General features: G+C 40.6%; 1 protein-coding gene across 1 annotated transcript; it reads left to right on the plus strand.

The window, feature by feature from the left end:
- The first annotated feature begins 8,764 nt into the window (after positions 1 to 8,764).
- Positions 8,765 to 11,442, plus strand: si:ch211-24o8.2. The gene has a single exon (XM_087283870.1). It carries the CDS (start codon positions 8,816 to 8,818, stop codon positions 9,761 to 9,763), a length of 948 nt encoding a protein of 315 aa, XP_087139996.1. The 5' UTR covers positions 8,765 to 8,815; the 3' UTR covers positions 9,764 to 11,442.
- Positions 11,443 to 12,253: the final 811 nt, after the last annotated feature.

The raw sequence follows: 12,253 nt of genomic DNA on the forward strand, positions 1-12,253 counted from the left end.
CGCCAAAGCCCGAAACCGAAAGCGAGACGTGACTTTTAAGGGACTGTTTGATATGGATTTATTAATCATTCTTACTGTTCAGTGATCGCAAACTGCCGTAGTTTATTAAAGACGCAAACTCCTCACAGCACGCCAGCTGCGCGCCTTCAGCAGACCTCCTCATTCCTGCAGCTCGAGAGCTTTGATTGTTTATGAGCGCCAAAAGTGGCGGATCTGTTCGGTTAAATATCTGACTGTGTGTCCCCGCATCCCTAAGGACTGTTTGGCGAAATATTTGACTGCATGTCACTGCATAACAAATGACTGAAAGGATATAACTAGAGAAATCTCCACTGTGCTGCTGAGTGAGAGCGTATGGCAAGCCGTTTTAGCATTTAAACCTTGTTCTGACTATCCATAAATATATTTAGAGATATAATTATATATTTTGACAAGTCATTATTATAATTCGACTTGTCAGAATGACAATTAGAGATATCTGCAATTACAATTGTATTAGTACGAAATCAGATTGGAGATATCTGCAAATATATTATGACTAGTCATATTCCTCCATTGACTTCCATTGAAAAATATTTGCAGATATCTCTGTGTTTTGACTCGTCAAAAATCCAATTCAAGATATCTACAACTGTAATTCGACTATTAGTAAATTAATTAGAGATATCTTCAAATATATTTGTAAATATCTCTAAATATTATGAATTAAAGACATCTGTATCACTAGTAAAAACTCAGTTAGAGATATCTCTAATTACAATTGTGACGAGTCAAAACTCATTTAGAGATATCTGCAAATATTTTTCAATGGAAGTCAATGGAGGAATATGACTAGTCATAATATATTTGCAGATATCTCTAATCTGATTTCGTACTAGTACATTTGCAATTGTAGATATCTCTAATTGTTATTCTGACTAGTCGAATTATAATTATGACTAGTCAAAATATAATTAGAGATATCTAATCAGAACAAAGATTTAAATGCTAAAAAGGCTTGCCATAGAGAGCGCTTCTGAACAGCGCAGCAGCGATGACGTAAGCGTGCCGTGGCCCGGTATGGTGTGAGCGCGGGCCGTCGGGGGAGACGGGAGGGGGGACAAGCGTGCTTTGGCCCGGTTCGAGGCAACTGTACCTAGTGTGAGTATGGCCTAAAACAGTACAGAAATGTCAGTTCTGAACTCACTGTGTCTCCGAACGATGATCTCATTCTCAGGGGCTCTAGAATAGTCATACCATCTACTCTAGAGCAAAGAGTCTTAGATCTTGCTCATGAGAGCCATCAAGGGGTTGCTAAAACCAAAAGTCTTCTGAGAGAAAAGATATGGTTTCCCAACATTGATCGGAAAGTTGAAGTCATAACTACAAATTGCATTGCTTGCCAAGCAAATACCCCCATCACGCATGTCGAGCCGCTTCAAATGTCAGAAATGCCAGAAGCACCATGGCATAATCTGAGTGCGGATTTCTATGGGCCATTACCATCTGGCGAATATCTGCTAGTCGTTATAGATGACTACACTCGCTATCCTGTAGTCAAAATTCTCCATTCTACATCAGCAACTACTGTGATACCAGCTATTGATGATGTTTTTTCTATGTTTGGAATTCCCAAAGTGCTTAAAACTGACAATGGCCCTCCCTTCAACAGCAACATGTTCGCACAATTTGCTGTCTACAGTGGGTTTCACCATAGGAAAATAACACCTTTCTGGCCACAAGCTAATGCTACAGCAGAGAGATTTATGCGTACTTTAGGGAAAGCCATTCGAATTGCTCACACTCGAGGTCTCCCTTGGAAACAACAGTTAAATGTTTTCCTTCGTGAGTACAGATCCACACCTCATTGCACAACAGGGACTTTTCCGGCTGAACTGCTCTTTCAAAGGAAGATGCGCACAAAAATTCCCATAGCTACTTCAAGTATCATCAGTGTGGATGATGTTGTCCGCAAAAGAGACAAAAGCGCAAAGGATAAAATGAAAGCTCTTGCAGACACTCGAAAACATGCCACACACATTAACATCAAACCTGGGGACACTGTATTGTGCCGGCAACAGAAACAGAACAAACTAACGACACCATACAGTACAAAGCCACTCACAGTCACCAGAGTCAAAGGCACTATGGTAACTGCAGAACGCCAAGGACACTCTATCACAAGGAACTGCTCTTTCTTTAAAAGACTCAACCAGGAGATGCCTGAGCTTTTGTTTGAGCCAGGACATGGAGATGAAACAGAAGAAAATGTCACACATACAGTCCCTCCAAAATATCCTTTCAGGCACAACCGTAGGCCTCCTGCCTACCTTTCTGATTATGTTTAGGTAAAAAAAAAAAAAAAATTGCATTAAAGTTCTACAATGCACATGAAACAGACTGTTCAGGTTTTTCAAGTATTCATGTCGCATAGGAATTTTAATTGTTGCAGAGTTTTCTATGATTGGCAACAGTTAATACTTAAAATAGTTTGTTGCATAGTTATTATTGCATATTAAAAAGTTTGTAAAAAAAAAAAAAAAAGGAGTGATGTAACATATGCATTTGGATTTGACCTGTGAAGTCACGTGAGTTGACGTCACATGCAGGTGGCGCATGTAAGGAAGTTAGTGTGCAAGTGAATAATAAAGAGCTATGTTTCCTCCAGCATGCGAGTCTATTGTCATCATCACAGAAATACATAAACATCACAGTGAGTGGGCTGGTTGTTTTCCTTGTGCAGCTACTTGATGCTTCCTGTTTACATCTAAGAAAATGTTTGATCCGCTCTGTTGACGTCTGTCATGGACATTTAATCGGCGCTGCCAATCCATCTCCCTTCTTATCATTGACTACATGGATTATCTGCACTCCCAGCCATTTACCTATTTTCCTGTTTTTTGTTATATCTTCATTAAAGACCGGTTTACTTGCATTTGGGTTCCACGTCTTTTATGTGTGATCGTGACAGAACGAACTGACCAACATGGACCCAGCAAGTACCGCGCAGATCCAAGAAGTGTTGCTCAGCAGTGTTGCCAGAATGGAGCAGCAGGACCAGCAGATGAAGATAACCAGCCAGGCCATCCATGCACTCATCAACCAGGTCTCCGAGCTTGCTAATCAAGTCCAGTGCCTCAGCTTGGGTCTCAGCACCGGTTCCACACTGTCTGTTCCTTCCGTCTACCCGCCTGTCTGCCCTGTTTATTGACCTTATTCTAAAATGCGGAAGTGCGCCTGTTTTCGCGATTGTCTTAGAACTTCCGATTCAGTCGCCTATGGGAGAAATGACTAGGAATAATAAACGGCAGAAAATGGCCAAACTACTTGCTCAACAAACAAATGTTTGCATGACTACACAGACCAAGTAGCATAATATATTAAGAAAATATTAAATTGCAACATCAAGCAGCGTAACGAGCAGTTATTAACGTCAAAAAATGAATGGAAGTGATTGTGACCGGAAGTCGCGAGACAAAAAGATTCAAATGGCAGCGCCCACTCGTCAGCTGAGAATAAGGTGAATAAGGAGAGCCCCCGGACTTCTGAACCACGACTTCCTGCACCACAATGTTATGCAGGTGAACCCCATTTATGTAAAGCCTTTTTAGCCAAATGCTCTCTTTATATATCGCTCTAACCCTCATCTTTCCCCACCGAGGAGAGCAAGGTGGCATTTTTAATTAATTTACTGTCTGGCAAGGCGGCATTATGGGGGACCTCGGTCTGGGAGAGGAAACTTATCTGTTGTGAGACTTTTAAAGCCTTTTCAGAGAAACTCAGGGTGGTCTTTAATCTAGCGGCGTCGGGGAGGGAAGCTTCCAGAAGGCTCACGGAGCTCCGTCAGGAGAATCATACTGTGGCTGAGTACTCTATTGATTTCCACACCCTGGCGATCGAGTGCGGTTGGAACAGCGAGGCACAACGGGACATGTTTCTTCACGGACTAGCGGACCACATCAAGGATGAGATTTACGCCTTGGAGCTTCCCAAAACACTGGAGGATCTCATCAGTGTGGCCATTAGATGGGACAGTCGACTGCAGCGCAGAAGCGTTCATGAGGAGCGTCGCTCTCAACGCCTTCCCTCACGGACCTGTTTCCCAGAGGTAACGCCCCCTGCTCCGGATCCTGAGCCTATACAAGTGGGAGGATTTCGCCTCTCATCAGAGGAGAGACGTCGCCGGCGTACAGGGGGGTTATGTATGTACTGTGGTGTTGCAGGTAATTTTGCGGCCGTATGTCCGGTCAAGAGCAGTAAGTCATCCACTGATAAAAGTTTATTGGTGGGTGAGATTATGGGTGAGAATGACTTCTCCATTAACACATCCTTAAGTTGTGTGTTAATTCTAACTTTCATGTCTGCCACGCAATCATTGATTCAGGAGCTGAAGGGAATTTTATTGACTCTAAACTAGTTAATGAACTTAAGATTCCTTTTATTTTTCCCTCTTCACCCATCGCTGTGCATGCACTTAGCGGAGTTTCCCTCTAACCTGTCACGCACATCACAGCTCCCATTAGACTCAACACTTCTGGTAATCATACTGAAACTATTTCTTTCTTTCTCACCAGCACTGTTAATAATCCTGTCATTCTGGGACATCCGTGGTTAGAGTTACACAAGTCCCACATTAATTGGGGTCACAACGCAGTTCTTTCTTGGAGTGAGAGTTGTCATAAGTCTTGTTTATTGTCTGCTTGTTCCACTGTTCCTTGTTCTGTGTTTCAGGAGGAGCAGGTGGATCTGTCAAATGTGCCCCGTGAGTACCATGACCTGAAGAGAGTGTTCAGTAAGTACCGGGCTGCTTCTCTACCTCCTCATCGTCCCTATGACTGTGCTATAGATTTATTGCCAGGTACGTCTCCACCTAAGGGCAAGTTATATTCGCTGTCTGTTTCAGAGAGGAAGGCCATGGAGAAATATATTTCTGATTCTCTAGCAACCAAGATGATCCGCCCGTCTTCTTCACCGGCGGGGGCGGGATTTTTTTTGTGAAAAAGAAGGATGGTTCCCTTCGTCCGTGCATTGACTATCGAGGGCTGAACAGCATCAAGGTTAAGAACACTTACCCTTTGCCGTTGATGTCTTCAGCCTTCGAGCGTCTGCAGGGGGCGAACTTCTTCACAAAATTAGATCTCCGCAATTCTTATCATTTGGTTCGCATAAGACTGGGGGATGATTGGAAAACAGCTTTTAACACCCCTAGAGGGCATTTTGAGTACTGCGTTCTGCCCTTCGGCCTTTCCAACGCTCCGGCTGTTTTCCAGGCACTCGTCAATGACATGTTGAGAGATATGATAGATCACTTTATCTATGTCTACCTGGATGACATCCTGATTTTTTCTCACTCTCTCCAGGAACACATTCAACACGTCAGACGAGTGGTGCAGAGGCTGTTAGAGAATGGGCTTTATGTCAAAGCGGAGAAATGCATTTTTCATGCACAGTCGGTTCAGTTCCTGGGATATATCATGTCAGTTGAGGGGATGTGCATGGATGCAGAGAAGATTCAGGCTGTGGTAAATTGGCCAACCCCAGATTCTCGTAAGGCCTTGCAAAGATTTTTGGGCTTTGCCAATTTTTACCACCGTTTAATTTGCAATTTCAGCCAGGTCGCCGCGCCTCTGACTTCCTTGACCTCCTCCAAGACGCCGTTCAAGTGGTCTAGCGCAGCAGAAGCTGCCTTTTCCAAACTGAAAGGTTGCTTTGTTTCAGCCCCGATCCTTATTGCCCCTGATCCTTCCCTGCAGTTTGTGGTGGAGGTCGATGCATCGGAGGTTGGGGTCGGAGCCATCCTGTCCCAGTGTTCCGCCTCGGGTGGCAAGATCAATTCTTGCCCGTATTTTTCTCATCGATTATCCTCTGCAGAAAGAAATTACGACATTGGTAATCGAGAGTTATTGGCCGTCAAGCTTGCATTGGAGGAGTGGCGTCACTGGTTAGAGGGCTCGGGGGTGCTTTTTATCGTCTGGAACGATCATAAGAATCTTGAGTATATTAACTCCGCTAAAAGATTAAACTCCAGGCAGGCTCGGTGGGCATTATTTTTCAGACTGTTTAATTTTACGACCTCTTACAGACCAGACTCCAAAAACATCAAACCTGACGCATTATCACGTCTTTTCGACCCGTCGGATCGCACGTCATCACCTGATCCTGTGCTTCCCCAGAGGATTGTAGTAGCGAACATTTTTAGGGAGATCGAGTCGAGGGTTCGCACAGCCCTGGATGGGGTAACGCTCCAATCGGATGCCCACCGAGTCGGTTATTCGTGCCGGAGGAATTACGGTCCGACGTTGTCCGGTGGGGTCATTCCTCCAAGGTAGCTTGTCATCCAGGGGTGAGTCGCACATTATTCGTTATCAAACAACGATTCTGGTGGCCAGCTATGGCTCGTGATGTGCGCGATTTTGTATTGGCTTGCTCTGTCTGTGCGGTTTCCAAGTCTTCCAATCGCCCACCTGCCGGGCTCCTTCAACCGCTGTCAGTGCCTTCGAGACCCTGGTCACACATCTCGCTAGATTTTGTTACTGGTCTTCCATCCTCTAACGGTAACATGGTAGTTTTGACCGTAGTGGACAGGTTCTCGAAGGCTGCTCATTTTATCTCTCTGTCCAAATTACCATCAGCCAGAGAGACAGCGGTTGCTGTCATTGATCATGTCTTTCGCATTTATGGCTTCCCGACGGATGTGGTTTCTGACACGGGGCCTCAGTTTGTTTCTAAATTTTGGAGAGAATTCTGCCGTTTATTGGGGGCCACTGTTAGTCTTTCTTCTGGTTTTCATCCCCAGAGTAACGGCCAGACCGAGAGAGCCAATCAGGATCTTGAGCGCACATTGTGATGTTTGGTCTCGCAGAATCCTTCCTCTTGGAGTCAGCAATTTTCGTGGGTGGAGTAAGCACATAATTCATTACCAGTGTCGGCTACGGGCCTTTCTCCATTTCAGTGTAGTCTAGGTTACCAGCCACCAGTTTTTCCCAGTCTGGAATCCGAAGTCGCGGTTCCCTCCGTTCATGCCTTTGTCCAGAGGTGCTGTCACACTTGGAACAGTTCCCCCCCGCCGTGCCTCGTAGATGGGGAAACTGCCTATTCGGTTAAGCGCATTCTGGACTCTAGACGGAGGGGACGAGGATTTCAGTACTTGGTGGACTGGGAAGGTTACGGTCCGGAAAAGAGAAGTTGGGTCCCGTCCGGGGACATACTGGATCATTATCTTATCGATGATTACAATCGCCAGGTAAGCTCATCTGGGGAGAGGGTAATGTCACGGTTGTAGATATATCTGCTCTTTTTGATGTGTCTGCGTTGTGTGACAGTTCTTGTTATGTAGCGATCGTATGTTGCAGTGCTAGCGTGTGTGCTTTTGTCTCTGTGTTTGTGTGGGAGTCGCGTGCCTGTCAGTGTTATTGTTTTGTGTCATCAGCTGAGCGGTCACATGATCCTCGTCACCTCAACGTTGCCTAGCACTGCTCAGCAGATAATCAGCGCTCCAGGTGCAGCGCATTTCTGCTCTAATAAATGTTCAGCGTTCCTGTCTCACATTGTCAGTTTGTTGTTTGTTCACGGTCTTCTGTGTTCCTGTCAGGCTCCCCTCGTTGGTTTTTGCTGGTGATGAGTGGGCTGGTTGTTTTCCTTGTGCAGCTACTCGATGCTTCCTGTTTACATCTAAGAAGATGTTTGATCTGCTCTGTTGATGTCTGTCATGGACATTTAATCGGTGCTGCTGATCCATCTCCCTTCTTATCATTGACTGCACGGATTATCTGCACTCCCAGCCATTTACCTATTTTCCTGTTTTTGTTATATCTTCATTAAAGACTGGTTTACTTGCATTTGGGTTCCACGTCTTTTATGTGTAATCGTGACAGAGGGTTAAAAAAAAAATCTAAATACTGAGACAATTTCCAATAAAGTTGTCAAAATTTTGTTCTTAGAAATGTATACTACAGTAAAGGTTCTACAGAAAAAGTTTGCCAAAAATATTAATTTATTGTGATCTTTACTTAATAGTCTAATGAATTTTGGCATAAAAGAAAAAAATATATAAAATTTTTAAACATTTAATTAATGGATATTGCCAAAAATACACCCATGTAACAAGACTTATTTTGTGGTCCAGGGTCACATTTGACAGATACTTATACAAAGTTATACACACAGTAGATCCTGCATGTGGAATGTCACATGCATGGTAGAGAATGAAAGGCAGAATATGAAAGATAGTGTAGCTAAATGACACACAAAAAAACTAAGAAACAAAATCTTGCCTACTGCCATTCTAGTTGATTGTCCCATTTTAATATTTTTTTATTCTAGCACATAAACTACAATCTAAGTATTGACTTATACCAGATATCAAATATATAAAAAAAAAAAAAACATGATTGTGTCTTAATGCACCACGTCTATCCCCTAAACACAAGCGCATCTAAATTTGGCTCTAGAAGTCATCAGCTATGCAGACCTCGTCCACAGGAGTGTACTGTCAAACTCTATATAAACTCTATGTTCAGTGCGCTTCATCAGTTAATATACTCGATGGTCAAAGTAGAGTCTTACTGTCAGTAAGTAGTGGCTTTGTAGGGAAGGTTGTATGTGATATTTTCTTAAAAACATATGTAAGCTTTAATTATCTAACCTGTATAGCCTACTTTATTATTTGTGGTTTATTTATGTAATAGTCTATTTATTGACAATAGATTTTGGAATACAGAACTTGGATAGCCACAGTAGGCTATGTTGATTGCATATTGTAATTAGCCTGCTGAGGAATGTCAATTATGCCACTTATTAGTTTTTTCCTGTTTCTTTTCTGTCAGATGTGTGCAGAATGTCCACTCATAACAGCAGTGGCGATGAGCAGATGCAGCTGATTCAGGTGGACCCCGTGCGGAGGAACATCTCACTGGCGTTGACGCAGGTCATTGTGTGGCCCTTCATCTATCTCATCTTCCTCATGCTCCTCATATTCTCCAAAAAGGAGACTTTCACAACTGAGACTCGCTATATACTGTTCGGACACTCTTTGTTGGTCGACCTGATATTTATTTGCCTGACAGACCTTGTGGTGCTTTTGTCATACAACCTTGTTTTATTACCTCTGCATTTCTGTATCCCCATCTGCATGCTAATGGAGGCTGTCACAGCATGTGCTCCACTGACCATCATAGCCATGTGTGTGGAGCGTTATGTGGCCATTTGCCTGCCTCTTAGACACCATGCCATCTCCACCTCCAGAAGAGCCTTCATGGTGATTTTAATGATCTGGATCGTGAGCTCCATAAACCCGTTTATTGACATGTTCATTCTCGTCAGCACAGCCTCTCATGAATACTTGACTCAGCTCACACACTGCCACTATGAGATTATGATCCCTGAAAAGATCCGCGTGTTTGCCAGGGGGTTGTTGTACATTGTGGGGCTCGTGGTTATTTTAATAATTGAGATATTTTGCTATGTAATGATTTATCTCGCTGCTCGTGCTGCATCTGGTGACAATAAGAAATCTGCATCGAAAGGGCAGCGCACTATTTCCCTGCACATACTTCAGCTGTTTTTATGCACTGCAGAGGTGATGTGCCCTTACATTGAGTCTGTGGTCATGCAGTATGATATTCAGTCATATCTGACTGTACGATTTATAAACTTCCTGGCATTCAGCATCACTTCTAGAGCGGTCAGTCCTCTTGTGTATGGATTTAGAGATGAGAAATTTTATACAGCGATGGTTTACTTTATCAGATGCAAAAACAACACAATCTCTCAATTACATGAATAACTCAAAAATAAGTAAAAGAAAAATGTGTAACATCTTTACATTCATATGAGATTTTTGTTTAATATTCGATGCGCACTAACATGTAAATTAGCAGGTTTGAGTATTTTGTGGATAACAAGTGTTTTCTGTTTATTTATGGTTGTGAACTGCATTATGGGAGCTTGATCTCTGCTCTGTTGACTTTTGGTGTTGAAAATTTGTCAATTCAGCAAAGTTACTTTTATTGACATTTGTACTTTGAAATACTATTATGTACCCTGTATTTGATCAATTAGTCCTGACAGCATATGTTTTTAGGTCATTACTTATTAAACTAAGTTAATAATGTTCTAACTTAATTTTATAAGTTATGCAAGCAGTTTTAAGTCAGTTTCACATAGTAGAAGTTCAATGGACTCAATGATTCAACTTAAAAAATTAAAGCAACTAGGATTTTTTCAGTGTATAAGAAATAATACAGAGAGAAATAAGTCTGAAAAGAAACAAAAAATGTACAGACATTGAAATATTATATATATAATATTATAATTTTTTTTCAAATTAAGTTAACTTAAAAGTTGTTGAAAGAAGGTCCAAATCAATGTAATTTTAAATAAATGGAGGGAAAAACATGAATCACACAATACAGAATAGCATTTATATTTATATGGTTTTTGCAGTGTGGATGTTTTTCTTGTTTTGTTATACTTAAAAGTAATTAATAAGTGCTCCATTATGATTATCCATAACACTCTATCATATCCAGAGTTTGTATTTGTCCGGTGTCCTGACATTTACGCATCAGGTTATGCTACCACTGTATTTGACACTGTATTTGAATGGTTCTGGGGTTGGAGACTTGTGGTTAGGGATTAGGTAGGTTAGGGTGATATTCCTACAGCTTCATATCAAACTACTCCACATTAAATTTTACACCGGTAGCAAAATCTGATGGGTAGCATATTGCATTATTAAAATGTGCATCCTACTTTTAGAATGGAAGGTAGAACAATCTGACAAGGTATGGACACTAAGTGCTTTGGAAGGTGCCTCTCGCATTCAGTGTATTGTTTAGTAGCGACCTCTCTTGGTCGGATTGAGCATTATTTGTGGAAGAAAGACTTTTCCTTTACATTATATTGACTTAAAAGATGTGTAAAAAAGATTTATTGATGATAAGAATCGCATGACATGAAAGATTATTAAAGATTACACATTGCATTGTCAAATCGAGTTCATTTATGCAGTACTGCTCTGCAAAAATCACCTTAAAGTTTAACACATAAATGTTTGCACAACATAAAATCATCAGTTTAAACATTACAAATCTATTAATGCACCCTAAACATGTAGTATGTAGTTACAGTCAAACAGTCTAATCATTGAACAAGAGCAATTATTTAAATAATATTAAAGAAATGTCGTCAATCAAATGCCATAATGTCTGCTGTGTGGCCTTTGCATTCCACTCAGGCATGATGCAATCATGACTTCAAAACAGCCTTTACTGTGCATGATTTCTCTGTATTCCTGTGACTTGGACCCTGAGCTCTATAAACCCTTTGTTTACATGTACATTCTTATACTGCTGCCTAAGATAAGCACTTGAGGGGATTCATCACTATTGTTGTCTACTTTTTTCTTTTCACAAGTGTTTAAAAGTGCTTTATGTAACACGTTTTTCTCCACCATTAAACATTTACCACAAATGTTCAGTTTTCTGCAACTGTTTTTAAAATAAATAGCAATAATATTGGCCAACAGATTTATGCACAGTTAAGAATTAACAATAAATTATTCAAAAAGTAATAATAAATTGTAATTATTATTATAATTATGACTATGATAGGTTAAAAAAAAGAGACCGTCCTACATGCTTTGGGGATTCCTATATTGAGAATTATGAGTAACACTTTATAATAAGGTTGTAATAGGTTTGTTAGTTCATGTACAGTATTTACTAATAACAATACATTTATTACAGTATTCTTTCATCTTTAAACGGCATCATCTTTGTTAATGTTACTTAACGGAAATAGTTATGCATAGTTAGTCCACGTTAAGTCATTGTGCAACTGTTGACAAGCATGAATTTTTATTTTAATAATGCATTAGTAAATGTTAAAGTATTATCAATAAATACCATACAAGTAATATTCATTCTTATGTTTGTAAATACATTAACTAATGAAAACTTATTGTAAAGTGTGAATAAATTACTGTATAAGATAAGATAGCAAATGTTTTTGTTTGTAGTAGGCCTACTAAACATATTTATAAACTTAAAATATGCATATATATATATATATATATATATATATATATATATATATATATATATATATATATATATATATATATATATATTTTTTTTTTTTTTTTTCCCAATTATAACACCCATAAGTGACTCCTTTTCTGCATTGCAATTTAGGCATGACAACAAGAATTAACTTTACAAATAGTCCAATTGTCTCCCAACAAGCTGATACACAACAGTTGAGAAACTGCTCA

Source organism: Danio rerio, chromosome 15 (genome assembly GCF_052040795.2).
Source record: "Danio rerio strain M-AB ecotype USA chromosome 15, GRCz13ab, whole genome shotgun sequence".
In the NCBI taxonomy this organism is placed as follows: domain Eukaryota; kingdom Metazoa; phylum Chordata; class Actinopteri; order Cypriniformes; family Danionidae; genus Danio; species Danio rerio.